Genomic DNA, 25,244 nt, shown 5'->3' with positions numbered 1-25,244 from the left:
CCTGGACATTGGCGTGTCGGATGTGAGAGGAGACCATGAAGGTAGCATGAGGCTGGTCGGACTGGCCAGGTGAGTCTCACGGCAGCGGGGATCTCAGATCAGTGTGTCTTTGCCGTTTTGGCACAGTTAACAATGCGTTTCAGTATTAAACTGACGTGGGATCAGCCTGAGTGTGTCTCAGGCTGAAGGGAGGGGATGTTGTCACCTGTTTGACTCACAGACACAGCCAGAGAATCAGCTACAGGTAAGTCGGCGTTTGATTATCTGATTATGGTTATCATTTTCTCTCCTTTTCACAGGAACATACGACATCCGAGATGTCGTATTTACTTGCCTTCCGACTGTAGTTAATAAAAATAAACCGTAATATCATAAAGCTATATGAGACCTGCGTGTGAGACCTAGCATGGAGACAAACATGTTTCTGTATTTGCCGTAAAGTTCCCCAAACTGGTCCGTGGCCAGCTCAACAAGTCATTTTACTGTCAACACATGCCATCGATTAATGAGGCTTTTTTGAGCCTCGTTAGAGTTAGTAAATCCATCACAATAAAGTAGCCTTCAACGTTAACATCCATGTCAATTACAGTGATACTTCTTTACCATGGCCTGCCGACATAGAGAGGAAGCATAATTTCCATATTCTTTACTGATTGTCGTCATTTCTTGATTTTCTAAGCAGTTTTTAATAATATATATATATTACATCAGAGTGCACTGCAGTGTGAAAGCCAGTAGCACAGCTTCTCCACTATGTCAGGTAAACAGTGTTCAACCACACACTCCACTTTGATCAAATTATCACCCAGGAATCCATCAGGTTTTTGCTGTTGATGGAGTTTGCACCTGTAGAGGTGTGTGTGCACTGGGAGAATAAATTGTAATAATTTCTTGGAATTTTTTAATTATTATTATTATTTCGTTTTATTGCATTTTTAAAATTTTAAATATTTATTTATTGTTATTTCTTGTTAATTTGCTCGTCATTTTATTGTACCTTGTTTGGCAGTGAAACGTTAGCAGCCAATTCAAATTAAGTGCACATACAGACTCCCACAATAAAGGGCGTTCATCCTTCTTTATGCCAAAGGACTCTGAAACAGAGCAGCAACACATTCAGTCCGGCAGCCAGTTGTCTTGACACCATTTTGACATGTCAGTATTAATGGTCTGGGGAGATCACCTCAACCTCACCTCATCATGCTTTGCTGATTGTAATTAAGTTTTAACTGGTGCAAACTACAATCAGCAGGGCATATGTAAATGTGTGTCAGTGTGACTGAGAGTCAGCCCGTCTACATTCCAGCCGGCTGAGTGAGTGCAGTAATCTAAACACTAGTTCAACACTGCAGCCACATCACAGACGTCTGTAGAATAACACATTGTCTGTTGAAACAGCAGTGTTGGTTTCTTACAATCCAGTTCTTCATGACATCCTCAGCCACAGAGATGAATTTAGTGTCATCTTGTTGCAAAGTTCTGATCATATGCTCACCAAAGTTTGACCTGGAGTCTACCTGCAATCAAGTTGCCAACACTTGGAGACACTTGGAAGTTTTTTTTTCCTCATTTAAAGGACCAAAACAGTGATTTTTGCATATTTAGCCTATTATCTACAAAATGTATATATACCACCTTTCTCCTCATCTTTGTTGTATTTTAGAACTCCAATATTATTTTTCCTCCCTTTTATCCAGCCGTTGGTTTCCATTCATTCCACTACGATATGAAAATGAACCTTCTTCACACCAGTATTCCATCACTATAATAAAGTCGTCCACATTAGTTTTCCTAAAAACAGCAGCACTGTTGTGGTTTGATGACTGAAATTGGGCAGAGTGAAACAGTCCTTCCACGGAAAATAGTCCCTGGGAAAACAGGAGCTTTACTCAGTGAATTATTAGTTCTGTCATCTGTGAATGCATTTGGTTGTTTTTCACCTCGTTTCTCTCTCTGTTGTCAAATTCCAGCCCAGAATGTAGCTCCGCCCACTCCTCCTCCTACAGTATAAAAGCGGCACCCTCCCTCTCCCACTTCACCCACTCGCCTCTTCAACTTCATTCTAAGCGTCTCTAAAACCGCACAGTCTGCAGATAAATGTGTCCAAATTTCAGTTGTGTGAGTGCCTCTGTCGCAGCAATAGTGCTGCAGCCACAGAAAGTCCATTCAAAGCAGCTGAAAGTCTGCAGCTTCACCACATTTTCAAATTAGAGGCAAAATTGGTTTACACAGCCAAATAACCCTAACCCTAACCCTAACCCAAAAAATCATATTTCAACATCTAGGGATTAGGATTATATGTTGTCAAAACTTTAGTACCCCTACATGATTTGCAGAAGGGTTTGTGGCAGTGTTCAGTGGAGTAAACAAGCAGATCACTCAAAATCACTGGTATGGTCCTCTGTAGTTCTCAGACTTTTTGTTTCTCTGTTGAGGCCTCATCATTGAAGCTGTTGTCAGCCTAGATTTTGTCAGTGGTCTGTGTTTGAAGTCTCTGTCTTTTTCTCCATATTGTGGACATCAGTCCCCAATGTCTGCAGGAGGACGTGATTCTGCCACCCGCTTCGACCGGGTGCGGGAGATGCCCCTCTACGACGAGGTCCCCGTGGGTTCTTTATGGCGGGACCAGGATCCTCCACGGCCCATGGGTGCGCTACATGGAACAGACCTGGCGGTTAGCTCAGACCCCCTGCCCCCTCCTCCTCTCCCTGAACAGCCTGCTGTGGGGCCTGACTTCTTCTACCCGCCCAGCGATGAGGAGCAGCTCGACGCCGACCGCGACGCCATGGACATCAAGCCCGTCCACCGCTTCATCCCGGACTCCGTCAAGAACTTCTTCCGCAGAAACAGCAGCAACCGTGGCAGCAAGGGCTGGTCCCTCCCGCCGCCTCCACCCCCGCCACCACCCCCTGACTCACCCACCCCCTCATCCAAAACCAACAACCACACAACAGCAGGGGTACCCTGTTCGCCTCCTCACTCTCCCCCGCCGTCCCCTTCCGTGCCTGGCTCCTACCTTGACCCCTACGGTGGCTCTGGTGGCAGCTACAACTCTCAGAAGGAGCGCGATGGGCTGCTGCTCGGCGCCGAAGCCCTTGATTCGGCGTCTGCGGTGCCCACCAACCTATCAGCCCGGACCTACCAGGAGCGGGTGGAGGAGTACCACCAGCGCTACGCCTACATGAAGTCCTGGGCTGGTCTGCTGAGGATCCTGGGTTGCGTGGAGCTGCTTCTGGGAGCTGCAGTGTTTGCCTGCGTTTGCGCATATGTGCACAAGGACAACGAATGGTTCAACATGTTTGGGTACTCCCAGCCACAGCTTTACGGTGGGCTAGGCGGTGGGGCGGCAGCGTATGGATACGGAGGATCTCCCTACACGGGCCCCAAGACGACTTTTGTGCTGGTGGTGGTTGGTCTTGCATTGACGGTGACCGTAATGATTTTAGTTCTTGGGATGACCATGTGGTACCGCACCATCCTGCTAGACTCCTCCTGGTGGCCCCTCACAGAGTTTACGATAAACCTTGCCCTGGCAGTGCTGTACTTAGCAGCGGGGATAATGTATGTGAGAGACACCACCCGTGGGGGGATGTGCAGCAACCCGGTGTTCAATAACGGCGTCTACGGGGCGTTCTGCCGCACCGAGCCGGGCCAGACGGCAGCCATCATCTTCCTCTTCCTCACCTTGATTATTTACCTGATTGGTGCAGGGGTGTGTCTGAAGTTGTGGAGGCATGAAGCAGCGAGGCTCAGGAGGGAAGCGCTTGAACAGGAGGTATGCAGTATTCCCTTTAAACCAGTGCTCATTTCATGGGTTAAAGAGATACACTCATAATGCATAATTTCTGTATCAAGTACTCGCAATCTGCTGCTGTTAATCGCTGACAAAGAAAGTTCTAATCACAAGTCTTCATGGTAAACTTCTATTCCAGAAACTCTAATTTGACCATTTTACAACAGCAAAATGCTGTGTGTCATGACCATGCATGAGAGAATTTTTTGCAGCAAGACTTGATTGAAAATTTGCATGTTTTTGAAGTACACAACTGGATGCCAGAGATTTGGATCGTACAGAACAATGAGTGTGACATGTTAGGACACATTTTTTGCAGAGATGGCTCGTGAGTAAAACTTCCTGCTTTGGTAATTGAAGGCAGCAGAGTTCTTGATACAAAAGATAAGCATTATGGGTGAAATATCCCTTTATTCTTCAGCTAGACAGGAGGAATTGATTAATTGGAGCTGCTGGAGTGTTGTAGCTTGGAATGAAAACCTGCAGATTCTTCCAAGGACTTTTTTTTTTTTTTTTTTTTTAAGGAAATAATGTATGAAACAGTGATTCTCAACCATAAAGGCCCAATAATCTGCTGCTTTCATTCCAGCCAAATACAAAAGCAGTGCATTTCACTTCCTCTTCTCAGGTTGAGGCTGTATTAATTACTGCAGTCAGCCACTGCAAATGTTTGCTTCAGTGTTTTTCAACCATGTGTTCAGTGACACATGGTTGAGGACCACTGATCTAAAGGGATAGTCTGGATTTATTGACACAATGTGGTATGACTTATTCACTAATGAGAACCATGAACATCCATGATCCATAAACATTTTAATCCACCAAAAAAAAAAAAAAAAAAAAAAAAAACCTCACTACAGGTGTTTAAACCATCCACAACAGAATGCACCAATACTCTATTCCAATGCTTATTGCTTCCATTTGATACCACATCTTAGAACTATTTTGCTAATTGAAAAATGCAACTGTATTACAATACATTGGAACCTATGTACCTATTGCTAACCTGCCAGTACTGCTCACAAAAGAGGTTCCAACAGGGAAAATGTTCTTAGTTATATATTGGCATCATTCACTGAACAAAATAGTCATCAGTCTAATGGAAGTGATAAGCATTGGAATACATTGTTGTTTTTGCTTGCATGTGATGTGAACTCCAGCTGCAACTCCAGCTACAGGAGTGCATTTGGAGATAATGTTCGTGCATCAGTAGCTCTATTGACAATATCGATCCATGGACCAATAATTCCTAACTATCCATTTAATGTACTGGTGGCCAATTTCTGACACTTTTGATTGATTGATTTAATTTCCGGCTTTTCAAGTAAGTATGGCCTTTCAAACTCTTCAATAATTCATGCTTAAAGGCTGCAGAGACAGCAGAGAATGTTCGCTGCTGATGTATTGTGCCAGTTCATTGGTACTGTAAAATATGTCTTTTAATATGTGTGCATCTGATAAGTCACTTCTCTCCTTTTCTTTTCATCATGGTAATCACAGATGAAAACTATTGGATCATCAGTACCTCTGTCCGTGGTATGTATCAGGGATTGAATGTGTCATTTTCTGACAATTACTGCATTGAAAAAACTGGAACTGAGGAAACCTTTGTCCTTGTAGCTGGGTTCAAGCTCCAGGACCTCGGAGCAGACGCCTCTACCGACCATCAAGCCAGACATTATGGACGGCCAGGCCAACTCTCCAGCCTATCCCCTAATGACAGTAGAGCCAGAGATCCTCAGAGGCCATATACCAGCTGGACACATCCCCAAACCTGTCGTCATCGCTGATTATGTGGCGTAGGTTTTCAGTCACTTTTACAAAAAGATATGTCACTGCAGCCAATTCTGGAAACACACACCTTTTGATATTAAATTTCATGTTTAGCTTCTCAGTTTTGCATGATTTCATATGACTTGCCTTTCTGAAACTTTACGAAACTCTCCAAAAAAAAGAATGGTTGTTAAAACCATGAACCATATCCAAAACTGGGTCCAGAATTGTCTGCTGTCACATTTACTGTGTGGATTTGTTATGCTGTATTCATCAGCCTGCTCATTCATTTTTAATGGTTTTGAGATGATGGGAAAACAGTGTCAAAAATGAGAAAAGGAGGGAGAGGAAACATATGATGGATTTGAACCCATGATACCACTGACTTTCAAGCACCAGCCATATTTATACCACAAATCTTCATGCTCAGTTGTGAATTGCTGCTCATATCTGACTTTTTCAAATTGTTTAAATCTATCTTTATTTTTTTTTATATTGTCTGTTTGCATCATCAGTATTGAATATGCAACCCATACCCAATACCACTGATGATTTCTCATCTGTTTTTGTTTTGAATACATTTTATGGTTTCTGCCTGTCCATCGTTGTGTCTCATTGTTCCATGCCAACACTCTAAATTGTAACAACTGTTCCAGGTGAATGATGGAATATTTACTTATTGTGATGGCAATGCTGACACATTCAAATTTTTGTGTTCAAATACAAGTCAGATGTAGGTTGCATGCCTTGGGATGTGAGCCTCTGAGGCTGTGCAGCATATCACTGTGGTCCAGATCAGAATGCATAAAAGATGCAACTCCATGCAGGTTGTTGGTGTTTCTACTTGTTAGACAACATCAGATCTTAGTCACATAAAGGGGAAAAAAAGATTGTGACGCTTTCAGCACTTCAGTGTGAATGAAGCCAAAATAGCTAAAGTGGACCAAATGTTTCTGTCAATACTTAGTCCAAATGTGTTGTCTTTCTTCCTGTCCTGTAGGAAGTACCCTACCATCCGGTCAGAGGAGGAAAGGGAGCAGTACAAGGCTGTGTTCAATGACCAGTATGCTGAGTACAAAGAGCTGCATGCTGAGGTCCAGGCATTGGCCAAGAAGTTTGAGGAGATGGATGAGATGATGCGTAACCTGCCCCCCCGCCCTTCTAGTCAATTGGTACAGCTCTCATCCCCTTGCCACAACCCAAGCCAACCTAACCTCCCTATATTGCAAAAATACAAATATATACTTGGATGCCCAGTAACATTCATATTTTCTTCCAGGAGAAGGAGCGGATCAGTAGCATTTTGCAGGAGTATCAGAGGAAGAAAGCTGTAAGTATCTTTAATGAAGTATGGTTTATGATCTTTTTTATTACTTTAAGCAATGAGCCCGTCATCACCAGTCCCTTTTATAAGAGGGTGGGGGGGTGGGGGGATGCACATGACCTACAGCAGCAGCTTCTGCAGGCTATGCCAAAGCCACAGACATTGAAATGATGTGGCTATAGTGACTAAGTATTAAGTACTTTCTTAATAAGAGACAAGTGGAATACATTATGCTGGATTTCTTTAAAGTAACACCAAATTCCACACACATGATATCTGAGAAAATTCTTGTTCTTGAGTAAATAGCAGTTTTTTTTTTCTTGTCAGGATCCAACATATGTGGAAAAAAGGGAGAGGTGTGAGTACCTGAAGAACAAACTTTCTCATATCAAGCAGAAGATCCAAGAATACAACAAGGTCATGGACTGGAATGATGGCTTCAACAACTAAACACTGCCCTGAACACATTCTGCCCTTATTTACACCACTGGTATCAGTATCTGGATAGTGAAAAACACAAATGCAGTGTTAATTCATACAGCAAGCATTGCAGTGAGAATTTAATGGGAATGTGATTACTATGTTTAGAAACAACATCACATCATTGTAGGTGAACACTGCCATTGTGGAAAGAAACCCATCATTGCAGGTAGATATACCAGCCATGAGAAATGAATTTTACCAGAATCTATACAAAACAGAAACCACAGCTAGGAATCATTGTGGTACGAAGAGACATTATCACTTTTTCTTGTTACATGTATAGAAACGTCATGGCCATGGGTAGAACAGGGCATGCGTGTGTAGAAGCATCAACGCCATAGTAGGTAGAGACATTGTCGGTGTAGGTAGGAACATCATTCATCATTTATTCATTCGTCAGAAACTTTATCGTTGTGGTAAGAAACGCCATCACCATGGATAGAAGCATCATCACCACGGTTAGAAACGCCATCACCATGGATAGAAGCATCATCACCACGGTTAGAAACGCCATCACCATTGGTAGAAGCGTCATCACTAGGGGTCGAGACGTCGTGGCCATGGTTAGAAACATTGTCATTGTGGGTAGAAATGTCATGGCCATGGGTATAGAAGTGTCATGACCATCGGTAGAAGCATCATCAAAAGGGGTAGACGTCGTCACCATGGTTATAAACATTGTCATTGTGGGTAGAAGCATCATGACCATGAGTAGGAGCGTTATCACCTTGGGTAGCAACATCGTCAGTGTTGGTAGAAGCATCATTTCCACGGGTAGAAGCATCATTGCCATGGGTAGAAATGTTACCACCATGGCTAGAAACATTGCAGAATGGGTGGAAATGCCATCCCCGTGGATGGAAGAGTCATTGCTATGGGTAGAAATGCCATCAGCATGGGTAGAAACACTGCAAAAGTCATCATTGCAAATAGAAATATTAAAACATCATCACTCCAGGTAAAACCAACTGACTAGACACTGTCTGACTTGCACAGAAAAAAACAAACAATCTGCAAAATGCAAATGATTTTAGCTCCTGCTTGCCCTTACCATGTAATGTGATGAATTTCTATGAGCAGCTCACATCTTAGCAGACAACCATTACTCTAGATGTTCAAAGCTGGTCTGAGTTTGGTTTTGGGGTCAGTTAGGATTTACTTCCATGTATGTGCCATGTATGGATTTTTTTTATATTGTTCAGCTACTTGGCATACTGCTTGACAGAGGTGATGATTTTTAGAATTTTGATCAATTAAATTTTATAATTTAATTACTTTAGTTCTTTAGCCATCATTAAGACGGAGTTTATATGAAGTTTCACTGAAAGACCTCTAGAGTAGAACACATTCACCATAATATTCACCATAACATTTAAATTAGAATTCAGTTTGATATCACAGATGGTGTTAATGTTCATCAGTAGTCACTCTGTTTGAAGGTCTTTTATACAGTATATGTATGTAAATATATATATTTTCATGTTCATATTTTTTTCTTTTTTATTATGTGTGTGAATTCATTGAATTTGCCTTTGCTGTACAATATTGAAACGTTTTTTGGATACTTTTGTTTTGCCTTTTTGTCGCCAACATAAATTTTCAACTACAAATTTACATGGTGTGATCCCGCCATCTCTGTTTTTGGTGGGGAGGAAGGGAGATGATCCATGATCCACTGTATCCTTGCTGGAGGTAAAATGAAGGAATTTCCTTTAAATGGTTCTAGAAAGAAATTGAATACAATGGATAATGGTGCAAAGTTCCATTTCTCCATTTAACAAAACCACATGCCACTGTCATGAAATGGCTGCCATTGTTGTCCCAGCCAATAATAGCCTGGAGGACCGGTTTTGACAAACTGAAGCGCATTTTTAAAACTGCTCTCTGCCCGGTGTCAGGTTTTGCAACTCGAGAGGTGTTTTGCTGCCAGTTTTCCCAGCATCATATGACCACAGAGACTATCAGGGAAACAAAGCTTCCATCAGCGCATGAGCCTTTCATACTTTCAGCCTGACATCTGATTAGTGGAAACGCTCTGATGGTGGTTTCAGTTAGGGCTAAGGCATACTGTGCTAATGCGCTGCTATTCTGGGTTATTAAGAACACAAAGAAGTTTGGATATTTCTAGAATTTTAACAGTCCTTAAAAATAGACCTAACGCTCTGGGAAAATCATGTTTATCCAAATAAATACAATTTAAAAATTGATTAAAAAATAAATATAACAACATAACTTTATATATTAATTATACTGAAAGAGATAAACAAAACAAACAAACAAACAAAAAAAAATCTTAAATTGTTGGGAAAGTGTCATTTGATCAATGCAACAACATAACACTGATAGACAAATGGAAGTCACGTTGCTGCTGCATTATGGGCACACATGGCATATGTCTACATTTATTAATTTATTTTCAATCCACTGAGAACATTAGAGTTAGAGGCATCCAATTTCTTTATCTTTTTTTTTTCTTCTCTTTTTTCCCCCTCATTTTGTTTAATGATGTAGACTATAATGGTCACATTATTTGTCCAATTTCTTGACTTTTCCCTAACATGTAAAATTCCTTGACTCCAGTTTTTCCCTGTGGTTTTAACCCTTTGCTGCTGGTAGGGGGGGGGGCACAGGAAGACAAGCTTGTTTGTCTGGTAGGACCTGTGCGGTGTGTGTGTGTGTGTGTATGTGTGTTCCTAGGGGGTGGGGTTGATTAACACGCCTATGCGCGTCCCCGCTCTCTCAGCTCGAGCGGGGCCGCGCACAGGTGTTTTCATCTCGTCAGTATCGCTCCAGTCCTCAGCAGGAGCAGGCGACACATCCGACAGGCCTAACAGGTGAGTTCCCCAGCAGTAATGATAGAAATTCTGAATTCATAGAGCTATATATATATATTAAAAAATAATAATAGTATTAATAAAGCACTTTCTCGCACTGCTCTTTACTGTGCCAAGTTTTAACAGGTCAAAGCATTTTAAACTAGTCCAAAATATCGTGTTCCAACGATATCTTTTACACCAAATACAAGGCTGCTAATTTTTCGAATAATTCAGCTCGCAAGTGTCATGTATTTATTATGAGGAACGCTGTGTTTAGTCGCTGGTAACTAGGCTATACAAATCGTCAGTTCTCCTTTTTTTATTTTTTCCTTTTTGTTCCTTTTCACTATATGGAGCAGTGGCGAACGGCTCTAACCTAAAGCCATTACTTATACTCCATTTTTGGCAAACGGCTTGTTCTCAAATCACTGGTATTGAAATGAACCCGCTGGGCTGTGTGTTCATTTTGTGTAAAATACTACTGCTCTTTGACTTGAAATTTGACCTGCCAGTATGTTTAAAATGAGAGGCCTCAGTAGAGGTAGTGTGGGATGGGCGGGTGTCAGTATACTGGATGCAAAGCAGATTGTAGTAGTTTCGCTCTCACTGTGAAACAAGCTCAACGAGCAGCTCTGTGTTTGTAGTCTAACCTGGACTCAGCTTTTGGAGTTTGTGTGCCAGCATCCTCTTCACCCACTGCCGCTGCTTTGTTTCCCCACAAACAGAAGGCTTGCTCTCTCCAGTAGGCTGTTTAAGTTGACTCCTGTGTCTCACCTGGGCTTGTAAAGCTTTGTAAAGGATCAATATTTGAAGAGGCTTTCAGAGGAAGAGTTATCCATCATGCTTTTAATGGAATGTACATTGTACACTTTATTCTTTTCACATGTAAAGGTGCTCTGTGCATCAGTAAATCTTTACCACATTCATTCTGAGACATTAGCATGATGAGTGTCAGCAAAGGAGACTATAATGGAGGAGACTGTAAGCTTGGACAGGCATCTACTAGGGCTGGGTAACAGGGACAACATCAAATATCACAATGTTTTTGACCAAATGCCTCGACGTTGATATTATGATGGTTTTGTAGGGATGACTTTGGCTTTCACAATATATCTACACAACAATATTTTTGATAAACAGTCATAATTGCTGTGAAAATGATGACCAACCAGTTAGAGGCATATGACAGAACGAATAAAACGCCCAAATAAGTTTAGAAAATTGCATCCCTTTGCTGTAATGCAGCTTTTAAATCCAGGAAAACCTGCGCCTTATTACAGTATTATGTTACACAAAAACCCTTATATCACAGTATTGCTATAATATCGATTCTTGCCCAGCCCTAGAGTCTACACTGAATTTTACTCTGTGAATCAGCAGGACTCTCTTCCAAGACATCAACTTTTTTTTTTCAGTGGTCCAAAAAACTAGTGAGAGTTGTTACTAGCAGCTTTTGAGAACCTGAATGTGGGGTCTGAGTGTCTGAAAAGTAGCTACATCAAACAACAAAGTTGCCAGGTCAAGTTGGCAGCTCCCACTGAGTCATTTGGCAGGAAATCTGCTGGATGTTTTTACGGGACAAAACAGGAAGGGGATGCAAATTAATGGAGCTAAATGGCTGATATTGGATGAAGTGAAAAGCCAATGGAAAAATCCTTTCTTATAGGTTTATCTTATTTGGTAAATACTGTGTGAAAACACAAGGTTGAAGGGTGGATAGGAATTGGAATAGGATAGGAATTTAATTTTGAGGAAAAAATAGCACTAACAATAGAATTAGAATAGAATTAGATTTATTAACACAGCAGCCATTTGACATGAACTAGCTGAGTAAACACAGGTGTTACTGATGACAATAAAAGATCTCTTCGATTTAAGTTTAATTCCAATAAATTAAGACCAGGACCTGGTTCTGTTAGAGCCTCATCGAAAATATCTTTTACATTAGTGTGAGGGCACTAAGCAAGTGTCGTTTAAAATGAAATATATCTGTGCTCTTTAAGATTTGTACTGTATTTATTTGTCCCTTTTTTGATGAAGTAGACCCACATGCCCATGGTCCACTCGGAGTTAATCTGTGGTCCACTTTTGAACCACTCAAAGTGTCCCAATTAATTTAATGGTGTTATAATGATGGTAAAAATTGACACTGTGGCCAGCTTTAAAGTTTGTGCATCATGTATGTATTTGTGTATTTTTTTGCAGATTGAACTGAATAGTGGTGACCCCCAGCTGCACCCCAGGATGCCATCCCACAAACACAGCCCCCCTCCCTACCAACCGGGCAGCAAACAGTAAGTTGACCCACTGAACTGTCTTTCACCACACAGCATATAGTCAGCCCTAACATCACACCTCTGGACAGGCTTTTTCCTCTTCATGTCTTCTGCTAGGTGTTGTAAAAGATCCAGCTAACTTCTTTAAAAGTAGGGTCCTAGAAGCAGAATGAAGTACTGTCCCATTACAACAAGAATTTGTAAGTGAAATGGGATATTGTCTGTAGAGGTTCTAGGCCATAGTATATCAAAATGCATTAAGTCAAAGGCAACTGGACTCCTTGTTTACCTTGAAGATGCTTCACATCTTATCCAAGAGGCTTCACCAGTTCTATTGATGGATTCTCTTGGGTGAGAAGGGAAATGTCTTAAGCCCGTTGGTCTGTGCAAGCATTGCAAATGCATAGCAAAATGTGCAGCTGAACATTTATAACATGACAGAAACACCTGTTGCAGTGTTGCATATTTCAGGTAGGGCCACTGAATGAAAATTGCTGGTAAAGAGGAACCACCCACGAAGAAGATGACAAAATATCTTAATGTTCCTGTGTAAACAAAGGGCCGTCATGGCAGATTTTGAAGGGAATCTATTAGAATTAATAGGGCCGCAAAGATAAACATGAAGTCCACTTGACTTTGGCATACTGCGACCTGGAATCTCCACAGACAATATCCCATTACATTTTTTCTGAGAATTACAGACATCTCTGAAGCAGGTAGCTCAATCCAGTGTCTTGGTTTCACCACAGCATGTAGTCACTGCAGCACTCGTGTCTTCTTTTGTAGCCATGGCAGCAGACATAAGCACAGCGAACGCATCTCCAACCCAGCCTTCTCCTACTACCCTGCGGAGGAGCTGCTCCATTTCTACCGCTGGACCTCACCTCCGGGTGTGATGAAGATCATGTGTATCATCATCATCATCATGTGTGTGGCAATTTTTGCCTGTGTAGCCTCCACGCTGGCCTGGGACTATGATATGAGCATGATGGGAATGGGTGGTGCAATGATACCGGGCTCGTATGGCAGCTCTTACGGCGGAGCGTATGGTGGCTCATATGGTGGCACGTATGGTGGCTCCAGTTCCATGGGCGGTAGTGGTGGCTATGGGTACGGATATGGAGGCCAGTACATGGATCCCAAAGCCGGCAAAGGCTTCATTATTGCCATTGCTGGCATTACCTTCATTGCTGTTCTTATCATCTTCATTTTGGTCATATCAAGGCAAAGCACAGCCCGCTCCCCACAGTTCTACCTGGCAGCCATCATTATATGCGCTATCCTGGCGTTTTTGATGATCATTGCCACCATTGTGTATCTGGTGGCAGTAAATCCAACTGCCCAGTCCTCAGGGTCAATCTACTACAACCAGATCCGCCAGCTGTGTGCCTCGTACCAGAACCAGAACCAGGCCCAGGGCCTTTTCATCAACCAGTACATGTACCACTACTGTGTGGTAGAGCCCCAGGAGGTATGTACTACCATGGGTTTATGGGGATATTTATGGGGAAAAAGAATCATAGTACCACCTCAGATGCACTTCTTCAACATGAGTCCAGCAATTTGTGTAGTCATTTATACTAAACATTAAATACAGATATGGATAGAGCCTACTGTCTGTACTTCCATTATTTGTACACGTTGTCAGAAAGCTTACAGATATGGATCAAACCTAACACTACCACCAGAAATCATGGGGGCAGCGTAGCCAGTGGTTCAAGCAAGACACAAAGAATACATTTTGATAATAGTTAATATTAAAAAACAGTATTCTCCATCCTCCTGTTCAGATGTATTTCATGACCTCACAGACCACTGCTGTCTACAATGGCGCACCAATATCCCCAATATCTCTCAAAATTATGTGAGAGACAGATAGAGACAGTCCAGTGAAGTATAACACGATAGCATGAAGTTATAGATTTCAAATTAAAACAGCTTTGGAAACTGTTTAGAACTGAGATAAAAAAATTATATTCAGGGTCCAAATTTACAAATCGGGTTTCGGGTGATTACTGATGTCTCAAGTTCTATTTCGGTGCTATATTTGCATGGGTTCTCAACAGTGTTGCAGGTCATAACCACATCTATTCAAGGACAAATTTCTTTATGTGTAACAAGTGACTCATTATTTTGACAGCTGACATGTGCTCTCCGTCACTTATTCATTTGAGTCAAACCCTGTCAAATTCATTGGTTAGCTCACCATGCTTTTCCCAGCATGTGACTGGATGTGACTGAGTCTTCTGCCTCCCACAGGCCATCGCAATCGTCCTGGGCTTCCTCGTGTTTGTAGGCCTCATCATCCTGCTGGTGTTCGCAGTCAAGACTCGATCCAAGATCAGGCGCTGGGGCCGAGATCGCATCCTCTGGGAGGAAGTGAAGGTCATCAGTGATGGTCTACCTAACAGCATTGGGGAATGGGTGAGTGACTGTAACATAAATTATGAAATTGTTTGTACAAAACAATGAAATAGGGCCAAATGAAGTAAAGATGAGGGTACAGGTCTGTTTTGCTTGCACACAGTCTCATCTTGTATTGTTGATTTAATAAATTCTAGTCTGAGGTGGAAAAAAGAATGGAATCAGTGATTTTAGAGTACAGATGTTCTTGCTGACTCTGTAACCGTTCCAGAACTTAACATGCTTTGTTTCTAATTCTTAAAGAAAACGGAGAAACAGCCTGGCATATTAGTCATGGTGGATGAGGAGTGATGAAAGTGTGTGTGTGTGTGTGTGTGTGTGTGTGTGTATGCAAGATGAGATAGGGAGAAGGAACAGGATGATTTCATTTCCAGTTTCAGGGTGTGGCCTGTTGAGCCACTCTCATTTTTTATGATGTCCTGCCCTGTCACTCTGGCTTCATCTAAATATAACACACTAACAGAGTGTTATCTCATAACAATTAAACCTTCGACGTAATAATAAAATAAATGTTCTACGTCCTCAAGAGTAAGAGCAGAGTAAAATTAAGTCAATTAATAGTACGGTCATGGCTTGAGCAAATGGAAGCGTTAACCTGACAAGCTGTCATCTCTGTCATTCAGAGGGCAGGAACTTTCACAGCAAAACAATCATAACCATCAACTGAGTGTTTGTCACTGGCTAAAGGAACGCTGTCCTAGGTTTGCTGTTTGGGACAGACAGTATCGATGGTATTTAGGAATGCAAAGGGAAGTAGAAGAACCGGTTGGTCCTGGTGAAAAGCGCTCAACCAGACTGTTTACCATATGGAGAAACTGGGCCAAGTATGACCTCAGCAAAACCTGAACAATACAACACAGTTACAGGAAAGGGAATGAAAAGAATGGTGGACAAAAATGTGATCTTTGAAATACAGTTAAAATCCATGCATTGGCATCTACTTACATTTCTCTCTTGGACTGATTTCATATGAATTTGAAATTGCATGGTGCTCTGTTGGGCTCTTTTAACCCCATTGATATTACTATAAAAACATTTTTCTCTGAGTGAAAGTATATAGAGAAATGGATCAAGAAATCTAGAAATAGAAATTTTCATCTAAAATCATTTTTATCTAAAGTGAAGTTCATCTAAAATTAAGTGATGATACTGTCTTTGGATAAAACGACAAGGTGGAGAATTATTCAGCACTGGTGGATGGCTGTGCTCTCCTGGTGCTTTCTAGTTGGTTTCAACTGAAAACCAAACATGAAGTTTGCCATGAAATGACAATTGTTCATAAAATCTTATGTAAAACTGGTGTAAGGTTGAACAGATGTGTGTATCTTGCACAGGATAGATAAAGCCTAGATAAAGGTTAAAACAAACAAACAACTAAATATGAGATGTTTTAATAAGACACAACTTTACCATGGTCAAACTAGGCCATTGCAACAGCAAAACAGTATTAGGATGCAGAAAAGATAAAATATATAGTCAAAGGAAATTTGGATAAATAAAAAATACATATGTGAGTTGTGACACTACCAACATTATTGGAAATGTATCTCTGGAAGTATAAAGAAGGTATGGGTTAAATATTTCCAAAAAATGTCCACAACTGTGTGACAAGAGTAAAATGAGAATGTGAATAATGTGTTTAATTAAAGTGGAAAATATACGCATAATAATTATTATCATGAAACACAGAGTAAAGATATAACTATTGAAGCAAGGAGCCAAAAGCTTTGATATGCTCCTAAAAATAATTCAGCATGGTAGTTCTTTCACATAGGGACAGTATGGAGTCCTTAGTAATAGTTCATCACACTTAACTAGCAGATAGCTATGTAAACCCTGGTTTTTCAACATCCTTGTATTGTCTAGATAACTTTAAATTGGGGATGTACAACAATTTCCTGTCAGCCTCAGCAGCTGAAACTCTGGTCCCAATTCAGCCTTAACATCAGGTCCCAGTGTCTGACTTGAAAACCTCTCTTGCTTCAGGTCAACAATGTGTCTGGTGAGCCAGAAGCCCTGGTGAATGACTACAATGACAGAGTGGGGGGATCCAGAGACTATCTGGACAGGCTGGACTACAACAAGCCCATTTACCTGCCTGGGTAAGCCACCGTACAGGAGAGAACAGGCTTACTAGAGCCTGTACATTATTTGATCTTCCACAAGACAATCTGGATTTAATTTGTGGGATTTAGCTTTTTGTTAGGCCAGCCTGGTGGTACTGATCCAAAGATAGGGCTAGACGAGCCAAGTTGAACAGCTGTGAATAAATAAGGTAAAAAAGAGGAAAATCATGTGTGAGAGTAGAAGGCTTTGGAACAAAGAGAGGAGGCAGCCTCAGAACCAAAGAAGTCTTGGCAACAGCAAGAAATTAGATAATATTGCAGGAGAAAAGGCAGCTGAATAAGCCAAGTTCTGCTCCCTTCATGTTTGTCAAATACCCCCCATGAAGGAACAGAGCAGATGTATGAAAACAACAGCTGGAAAATCATCAAGGACCCTGTTCCCACCTGGTATTAACATCTGTCCTGAGTGATTCAATCACAAACTGACACCTCTAACTACAGGTGTAAACAGCAGCAAGGCTTCCTCAGTGTGTCTTGAGATTAACTCACTCAGGCCACATTCTGAGGCCTGGCACACTTTTGTCCACATTACACTAGAAGTAAAAACACGTGTCCCAGGAAGGGCCGCCCACTCACCTGACTGTGAGTAAACTGAAGTGCAGGTCAGCTATAAAGCAGCTGATTAATGAAGAAAAACACAAACTGTCTACAAGAGGGAGCCAGGAGGAGCTCAGCTCCCCTAAACACGTGGTGCAAGACATTTTGGGGGGTGTCTAAAATATGTATTGACAATATGCAGGTTTTTTTCTTCTATATATAACTTGGAGGCGGTAGCCTTTCTTAAATTTTGTTCCCTGGCACAAATTACACGCTCTTTGTAACCCTAGACACGATAGGGTTACTATAGGAAAACTACAAAACATTACAGGCGAAAGTGTGACTGTGCACTCGTTTCACCATCCTCTGGGTTTAGATGTCTTTTTGTCAAATTCAAACATTCCACTTCAGCGTCAGGTTCAGGCTGATTTATGCACCTAAGCAGAGAACTCGACCTTCAAAGACCCGCTGGAATAATTAATCTGAGCCTGAACGTGATCAGGTTGAGCCTGTAACAGATGTGATATACATTTTTAGTAACTGAAGGAGCACTTTTTTGTGTAGAAGGAGAACTAGCAAAGTAAGTATTTGATTGAATGGCGTAACCGTCTGTTTTACTGTGCATATGACAATATATCTCTTTATCTCAACTTAAAAAAAAAACAACCTGCATGGAAATGATACGTGTTGATTTGCATAAAGAGCATGACAGTGAGATCCCATCACAAGTGGGCAGGTGAAACGCATTTGGAGCCACATATTAGTGCCAGGTGTGTACGGATGGACTGATAGCTGTCCACTTGTGATTGGGCTGTCAAAGCCACAGGGCCTAGAAGAGACGTGCACAAGTGCCAAGTAAAGGGCCAGAACTCAGTATGAATGTTAGTTTGCCAAAATAAAGGTGACCAGATGTCTCTGTTTTCAGTGGACTGTCCACTGATTTGATGCTTTGTCCCCTTGTCTCTGAATCTCCTCTTCTCCAGACGTCTCTGGTATTACCAGTAATCTGTTCTTGGTATCCCAAGACAATAAGAATTCTATCCTGCTGGTAAATCGGGGGAAATCACTTTAGGAGCTTTATCACACAGTAGTGTTTTTTCTTTTTTCTTTTCTTTTTCTGAGTCTGTCTGTCTTCCGTTTTTGTAATGGAAGGCAGACAGACTCAGTATGCGGAGTTTGGACATGTCAGCTTAGTCATAGAGTTCTCATCGGGCCTGAAAATTAAGACCCGACCCGACCCGGGCCTGACTGGGCCAGCCCGAGGCCCGACCCGACCCGACTAATTAGCCGAACTTTAGGCCCGACAGCCCGATAAAGCCCGAAAAAAAAATCGCCAAATTCGCCATTATTTAGCAGAGCCGGTCGGCCGCGGCATGTGCGGGTCAATACGGTAGTCTAGAAAACTGGAGATTTTTTTTTTTTTTTTTTCTCGTGCGCCCCCAAGTAGATTGCGCCCTGGGCAGTTGCACTGCCCATAGCAGAAACCGTCCCTGCTGCCGAGTCTGCCAGCACAGCGGGATACTGCTGCAACTCTCTCTCACTTGTTTGCGCTGCGCTCGCACAGCTGGTTGTCTGTCTGTCACTGAAAGTTTAGCCTCCAAATCCAATCCAGTCTCTCACTCTCCACCAGTCACATAAAAATGAAACGTCATAATCAATAACAGAACACATAATTCAATTTTTTTATTTAAAAAAGAAAAAAAAAATCCCCCACAGAACCCGAAGCCCGACCCGACCTGCCCAATTCACGTAAATTTTAGGCCCGACCCGACCCGAAAATGTCGGGTCGGGTCGGGTCGGGTTCGGGCAGAATATGAGAACTCTACTTAGTCACACTAGGTCGCCATCAAACCAGTTCACTTGGTTGTGTTCATAAACATTGGGAAAGAGGAAATAAAACAGTTGAAACACACTTGAAAAAATGCAAACAAATTACAAGAAGTTAATCACAAAAAATGGCAGAAAACCCTGCAAGTGAGCCAAAAGGTCAGTGATGCTGGATTGACCCCAGACTTCTTGTGCTTAAATGCTTGTGAAAGGCTTTCACCTTAAGAAATAGCACAGATGTGTGAAAGCAGCTACACAGTGTTTAATATTTGTCAGCAAATCACAAATATCCCCAGATTTGTTCCCAAAAATCTGTTCCCTTTTAACCAAAAGAGGTGCATAATGCATGAAGATGGACAAGAACCACTGCAGCTACAGGGCTGGTGGAAACTATTGGGTCACCCTGTGACAAGAGTACACCAAAGACAGGTCATACATGCAGCATGGGAAAAACAAAACGAGTGAAGAGCTGGAGGAATTGTATTAGTGCTATGGCCTGCCGTGAGCTCTCACCACAACCGCTGAGGAAACGGGTGGATGTGGCCGTAAATGCACATCCCTTAAATCCAACAGGGTGGAACGTGGAGTTTGAGCCTCAGCTGCTGGCTCAGTGTGTCTGAGCTGCTGCTTCTCTTGGTCTACTGCAAAGGGAGTTGGTGGCTGCAAAGTGAACTGACCATTGACTGTTTTCAAACTTTTTCCAAGTTCTGGACCCCACAGTTGACTTTCAACAAGCTGTGAAGCCATCATCAGTGCCTGACAGACACTAATGGAGGCTCTATAGCAGTAAACACTATTAAAATGTAAACTGTCTTTTCAAATATCATTCTGGATGTGACCCAGTTTTTTGAGCCAGTTTGTTAGCTAGTAATAGTATCTGCTTAGCCAACTCCAAGTTGCTTTGCTAAATTAGCAAATATTTTTTTTAATATATTTTTCTTTTTTCTTTCTGCAGTAGGCCTGCAGGCCGGTTAGCTAGCTCACAGTTTGTTCACATTAACTGAGCTCAGAATTTTGAAGAAGACAAAACAGTTCACGTTACTGTGTCAGTATTTTACAGATTGTACTGCTCATGTTCTGAGAGAGAAATGCCTTTACAACTCAACACAACTCAACACCTTTTTGGGCTGTCTCAGTTTTTCTATCATTTTGTCTTTTCTGTCCAAGTTGAGTCAGTTCAGTGAGTCTGAGAATAGAACTAACCAAAGATAACATAAAGCCTCCAGTAATCACCAGCCGTTCTTGTTAAGAGCCATCAGGCCAAATGTGAACACTGCCTGATCCAGCCAAAATGATCATTTTCACCCGTGATGTTTGCAGAGACTCTGACATCACCAGCTCTCTGGGAGGCCTGAAGAACAAGCTGAAGGACTATGACACTGGAATTGAATCTGGAGATGAACTGGAGGAGGTGGACTTCAACGTGTAAGTGGATGCCAATGGTCAAAGGGTTGTGAAAAAGACAGTAAGCTGCTTTACTGGGAATAATGAATATCCAAATGGAGATGGATAATCAAAGATATCTCTCTCTTCCTGTCCTACTAACCACCCTATCACCTCTCTGCTTATTACATTTTATGGAAATGCTCCAATTCTTTCACTAATATTGCCAGTATTGTATGCATTGCATTAGATAAAGATGTATGACACACAATGGGAACCTGAACAGCATGATCCCAGCTCTGTATTGGTGGGATTCATGTTGGGATTAGGGTCATTGGTGTAAACAGATTATTGAATTTGGGAACATAGGACTTGGGGAACTTAGGATCCAGGGAACATACACATGCTCCCTTCCTGGTCAGCTTTTCAAATGATGTGACTCTTTCCTAGCTTCCCTCCCATATGCTGTGAATGCAGTACAAAGACAAGAGAGTTTACTATGTCACTGTAACCTACTTTTGAAAAGAAATCTACCTTTTGCCCTGTGATGGACTGGCGACCTGTCGAAGGTGTTTCCTTGCCTTCGCCCTATGAGCGCTGGGATTGGCTCCAGCACCCCCCCGCGACCCTAGTGAGGATAAGCGGTTTAGAAGATGAGTGAATGAATGAATGAAATCTACCTTTTTCCACTACGCGCTTTAACTTAGTTGGTTGTTGATTTGACCTACACCCACAAAGTAACATTTATTTTTCAAGTATTTTTATGTTCTAGTTGTTGACACAGTAGCTGTGTGCCAGTTCAGGGGCAGCCCCCTTCAAAGGGCACAGTCTGCAAAAGTGTGGTCTTCAGTTCTGAGAGCCAAATGATTCGTCTTTCAGCTAGCTAATGATCGCTTATTGGGAAAGGATTCCCCCTTGCCTCACTCAAGAGTTCCTGTGTCTTGTGACATTAAACAGAATTTAATGATACTCCACAGCAAAGATGGTTGATTCTCAAAAATGTAACTGACATTTGAAAGCTTTGAGTCATTCATCACTCTTTCACATGTCATGCTTTGGTCACTGAAATATATGAGATTAGGTTACATTTTCAGCTTTTAATTTTGCATTTATTAAAACTAAATTTGGTAACAAACAATTTCTTTCACTTTCAACACTTTCTTCCAATATAGTTTACCAAAATGTTAACTGTGTGAAATGGTGTTTGGGGTACAGGGGATAGCGACAGAAACACAAATTGTGTCGTCCAGATTGTGTTAAGTGAAGGCTGTGTATTTCGGACACATTTGGACCACATGTTGGATTGGGACACATTTGGCTGCAGTCTGAACAAAGCCTATGATGTATGTGGTCTTGATAAATGTCCTTCAAAGGAGTCAGCTCTTGAACTGAGATACTCACACATGGGTGCAAAAACTTTAGAGCCTCTGTGTAATTAAATGAATGTTTCAAGCAGCGGTCAGCGGTTCTCACACAGCTAATCTTAACTTAAAGCAAAACTCAACTTTGGTGGAGTGTTGGGTTGTGTGGTTCCCTGGGTGTTCATGGTGGAGAAATCTCCTCATTAGCTGCACCCCTGGGCTGCTAATCGATATGAAAAGCAACAAGTCCTGCGGCCCATTTTTCAAGGAAGTTAAGGACGTTTGGCTCTTTTCTTGTTGTTTTCCTATTTGAATTGTAAAGTAGATTTGGCAAGTAGCATTTGCACAAAACGTCTGCATATTAACCTTGCGCCATGAAGACAAAAAAAAAAAAAAAAAAGGGTATTATGTTATTATGGGAGCTGTTTTGCTATGGAGGTGAATGGAGAGAAATCCAGTACTGTGGATTAGCAGCCTAGAGGAGCACAGAGCAGCTGATGAGGAGATTTCACCTCCATGTGGACTCATGTCCAGGTACAATCTGACAAAGTTCAATTTTCCTTTTAATGCTCTGAAGTCCCTTAATGATGTTGTCCCTTGCAGTGAGTTTCCTCCCATCATGGACGAGCAGGAGCGTCTGTCTTACAAGAGGGAGTTTGACAGAGACCATCAAGAGTACAAGAGCCTGCAGGCCGAGCTTGATGACATTCAGCAGGGCGTGGCCTACGTGGAAAGAGAGCTGGACCGCCACCCAGAGGGCAGCCCGCAGTACTTGGTGAGTGTGTGTTCTTGTGGTTCCAGAGTTAGTTTGAGTCTTAGACCTTGTGAATGAGAATAGCCAGCCCTCATTTACTTCTCATTTGCTGTTGGAGCATGGTTTTATTAGAATTAGGTTTTGCTTCTTGTCATGGTTAAAGCTAGTTTAGGGTTGTGGCTTTGGCATAGGGTTTAAGAAACACCACATTTTTACCTAATGGCCATTGTTTTGTTTTATTTTGTTTTTTCTCGCTAAAGTGTTCGTAGAGAACCTATTATCTTGCCATAGTGTATGTTAAAGTAGTGTGATGTGCTGAGGCAGCATGAACAGTGTTGGGGGTAATGCATTACTGGAAACATAACATTTGTCTGTGACGCAGTAATGCAACATGTTGCAGTTATGTGATAATACATGTCAGGTCGTGATGTAAGTAATTTGATGAGTAGTGTAACAAAGTACTTTCCACAGGAAGTAAAGTAATGCAGTTCTTTTTTAAGAAGTAATGTAGTGTAATGAATTCCTTTTTGAACTTTCTGAACATGAATGATTTGGAAAACAAAACAAAAAAAAGTTGTTCTCATTTTTCTTGCGGATGGTGAAAATGGTTTAAATATACTTTGCTAACATCAGCATCATCACCTGCCTCTGAGCACCTGCTCATAGCGGACATGTTGACCTCACACAGCTGCAACTTTACACAGTCTGTCAACAGTTTGTGTTCAGTTTGTCATTTTATGCAGGAGCACTATCTTGTTGTTTGTCCTTATAAATGATTCACCCTTGTTTTTATTGCCTGGCTCCATTTTCCACACAGTTGTGTGCATTTATTAAGACCTTTTTAAACATATTTGCATGTACATATGTAACTCAGTGATATGAGCAAATGGTGCCTATCACAACTTTTTTTTTTTTTTTTTTTTCACACAGTCATATTGAGGAGACATGTGTTTTTGCATTCATGTGTGTACAGAAACAGTTTTGAAAATGATTTTTCTTTCTTGTAAACACAGATCCTTTAAATAGATTCTCATTGATTTCAGGATGCCATGGATGAATACACCAAACTGAAGAACCTCAAAAAGGTACAGGCTCCCTATGCTCATGTCTCTGAACAAATGAGTTCTTTTACAGTGATACGTTGATCGCACTGTTCCCGTTATGTCAGGCGTTTTATGAATGAAATACAATGGTTTGAAATGTTTTTTCTTTAATTCTTCTTCTAGTCGTCAGATTACCAGATCAAGAAGAAGCGATGCAAATATCTCAGGTCCAAGCTGTCCCATATCAAGAGGAAAGTCAGCGAATATGACCGCCGACCGTGAAGCTGGACCGCCAGCCTGTCCCACCTGCAGGGAGCGGACACACTCTGCCCGTCTGGATCCACTGATCTATAGGAGATTATATAATATAAACCTGAGGCCTTTATTTTATTGGTTTATCAGCCCAATGTTGCTTAATCTGACATTTCCTGCAGAAAGAAAGGAGGTTTCCTTTTTTTTTTTTACTATATAGTTCTCTTAAATTCTTTAAAGATCAAATGAAGTGTATTTTATCTCCTTTCTCTCCTGAAGTCAGAAGGTGAGAATGATGTGAATGTCACAATGTTAGTTTTGCAGTAATGGTGACTTTTCTGGAGCACGTGTTGTACATCTTTTACTGATTTTTGTTTGTTTGTTTTTTATTTTATTTTTTTATGCCGTTTTTCAAATGAAAAAGCAGTCAATGCTATTGGACTCACCAGACACAAAGCTATTGGTGAAGACTAAAAAAATATCAGAACTCTTGTGTTGTCAGTTTTGTTGTGCTGGTGTGTAGAGTTGCACTCTTCAGCTTTTAGAAACTGAAGCTCCTTCACTGTGTCTGTGCCATTGTGAGCCTTCTTCGTACTACAATGTGGCCACTCTGAAATGTCTTGTTTTAATGAATGGCATTTTACTGTCCCTCCACTATTTAAAAGTGGTAAGTTCTTCCCAGACCTGTCTGTTTATATATCACTGGGTTTTTGTTCCACAGATTTCTATTTTTTACAAATGCTGATACAATCCTGCCTCTTGTACAGTAGACCTTTTCCACAGCAGTCACTTTGACATGAGTGGCAGAGCACACACAGGTGTTCATGCTGACAGGCTCAGCTACACTTTAATTCAACCTTAGGTAATGGCATTAGTGACACCTGTGCTTGTCCTGTTATCACGTCAGAATGGCTGTGGTGATAAAGGTCCTTTCATTTCCTGAAATTTCTTAAGCGTATTTTTATTAAGATGTAATGACACTGTACAGGTTAAACCCACTTATATATGATATGCCTTACAGCAAGCAGGCAAGTAAACTGGTAATAAAATGTACAATCATTATTTATTTATT

The 25,244-nt window shown here is 41.5% G+C and overlaps 2 protein-coding genes across 2 annotated transcripts; both read left to right on the top strand.

The window, feature by feature from the left end:
* Positions 1 to 80: 80 nt before the first annotated feature.
* On the top strand, positions 81 to 8,987 carry marveld2b (MARVEL domain containing 2b). Its single transcript, XM_030060353.1, has 7 exons — positions 81 to 244; positions 2,525 to 3,775; positions 5,294 to 5,329; positions 5,414 to 5,592; positions 6,567 to 6,738; positions 6,846 to 6,896; positions 7,218 to 8,987. Exons 2-7 carry the CDS (start codon positions 2,531 to 2,533, stop codon positions 7,338 to 7,340), a joined length of 1,806 nt encoding a protein of 601 aa, XP_029916213.1. The 5' UTR covers positions 81 to 244; positions 2,525 to 2,530; the 3' UTR covers positions 7,341 to 8,987.
* Positions 8,988 to 10,142: 1,155 nt separating this feature from the next.
* On the top strand, positions 10,143 to 25,238 carry oclnb (occludin b). Its single transcript, XM_030060983.1, has 9 exons — positions 10,143 to 10,207; positions 12,395 to 12,483; positions 13,252 to 13,936; positions 14,725 to 14,889; positions 16,876 to 16,991; positions 20,700 to 20,804; positions 22,727 to 22,898; positions 23,921 to 23,962; positions 24,104 to 25,238. Exons 2-9 carry the CDS (start codon positions 12,434 to 12,436, stop codon positions 24,200 to 24,202), a joined length of 1,434 nt encoding a protein of 477 aa, XP_029916843.1. The 5' UTR covers positions 10,143 to 10,207; positions 12,395 to 12,433; the 3' UTR covers positions 24,203 to 25,238.
* Positions 25,239 to 25,244: the final 6 nt, after the last annotated feature.

The sequence above is a fragment of the Myripristis murdjan genome, chromosome 9, assembly GCF_902150065.1.
Source record: "Myripristis murdjan chromosome 9, fMyrMur1.1, whole genome shotgun sequence".
In the NCBI taxonomy this organism is placed as follows: Eukaryota; Metazoa; Chordata; class Actinopteri; order Holocentriformes; family Holocentridae; genus Myripristis; species Myripristis murdjan.
This window is presented reverse-complemented; position numbering and strand designations above follow the sequence as displayed.

Excerpts from the sequence above, each read along its gene's own strand:
- marveld2b (XM_030060353.1), top strand. The coding sequence starts at position 2,531 with ATGTCTGCAGGAGGACGTGATTCTGCCACCCGCTTCGACCGGGTGCGG. Across the intron at positions 3,776-5,293 it reads GGGAAGCGCTTGAACAGGAG|ATGAAAACTATTGGATCATC; the intron begins GTATGCAGTATT and ends TGGTAATCACAG. Across the intron at positions 6,739-6,845 it reads CCCGCCCTTCTAGTCAATTG|GAGAAGGAGCGGATCAGTAG; the intron begins GTACAGCTCTCA and ends ATTTTCTTCCAG.
- oclnb (XM_030060983.1), top strand. The coding sequence starts at position 12,434 with ATGCCATCCCACAAACACAGCCCCCCTCCCTACCAACCGGGCAGCAAA. Across the intron at positions 13,937-14,724 it reads GTGTGGTAGAGCCCCAGGAG|GCCATCGCAATCGTCCTGGG; the intron begins GTATGTACTACC and ends TGCCTCCCACAG. Across the intron at positions 14,890-16,875 it reads CTAACAGCATTGGGGAATGG|GTCAACAATGTGTCTGGTGA; the intron begins GTGAGTGACTGT and ends CTCTTGCTTCAG.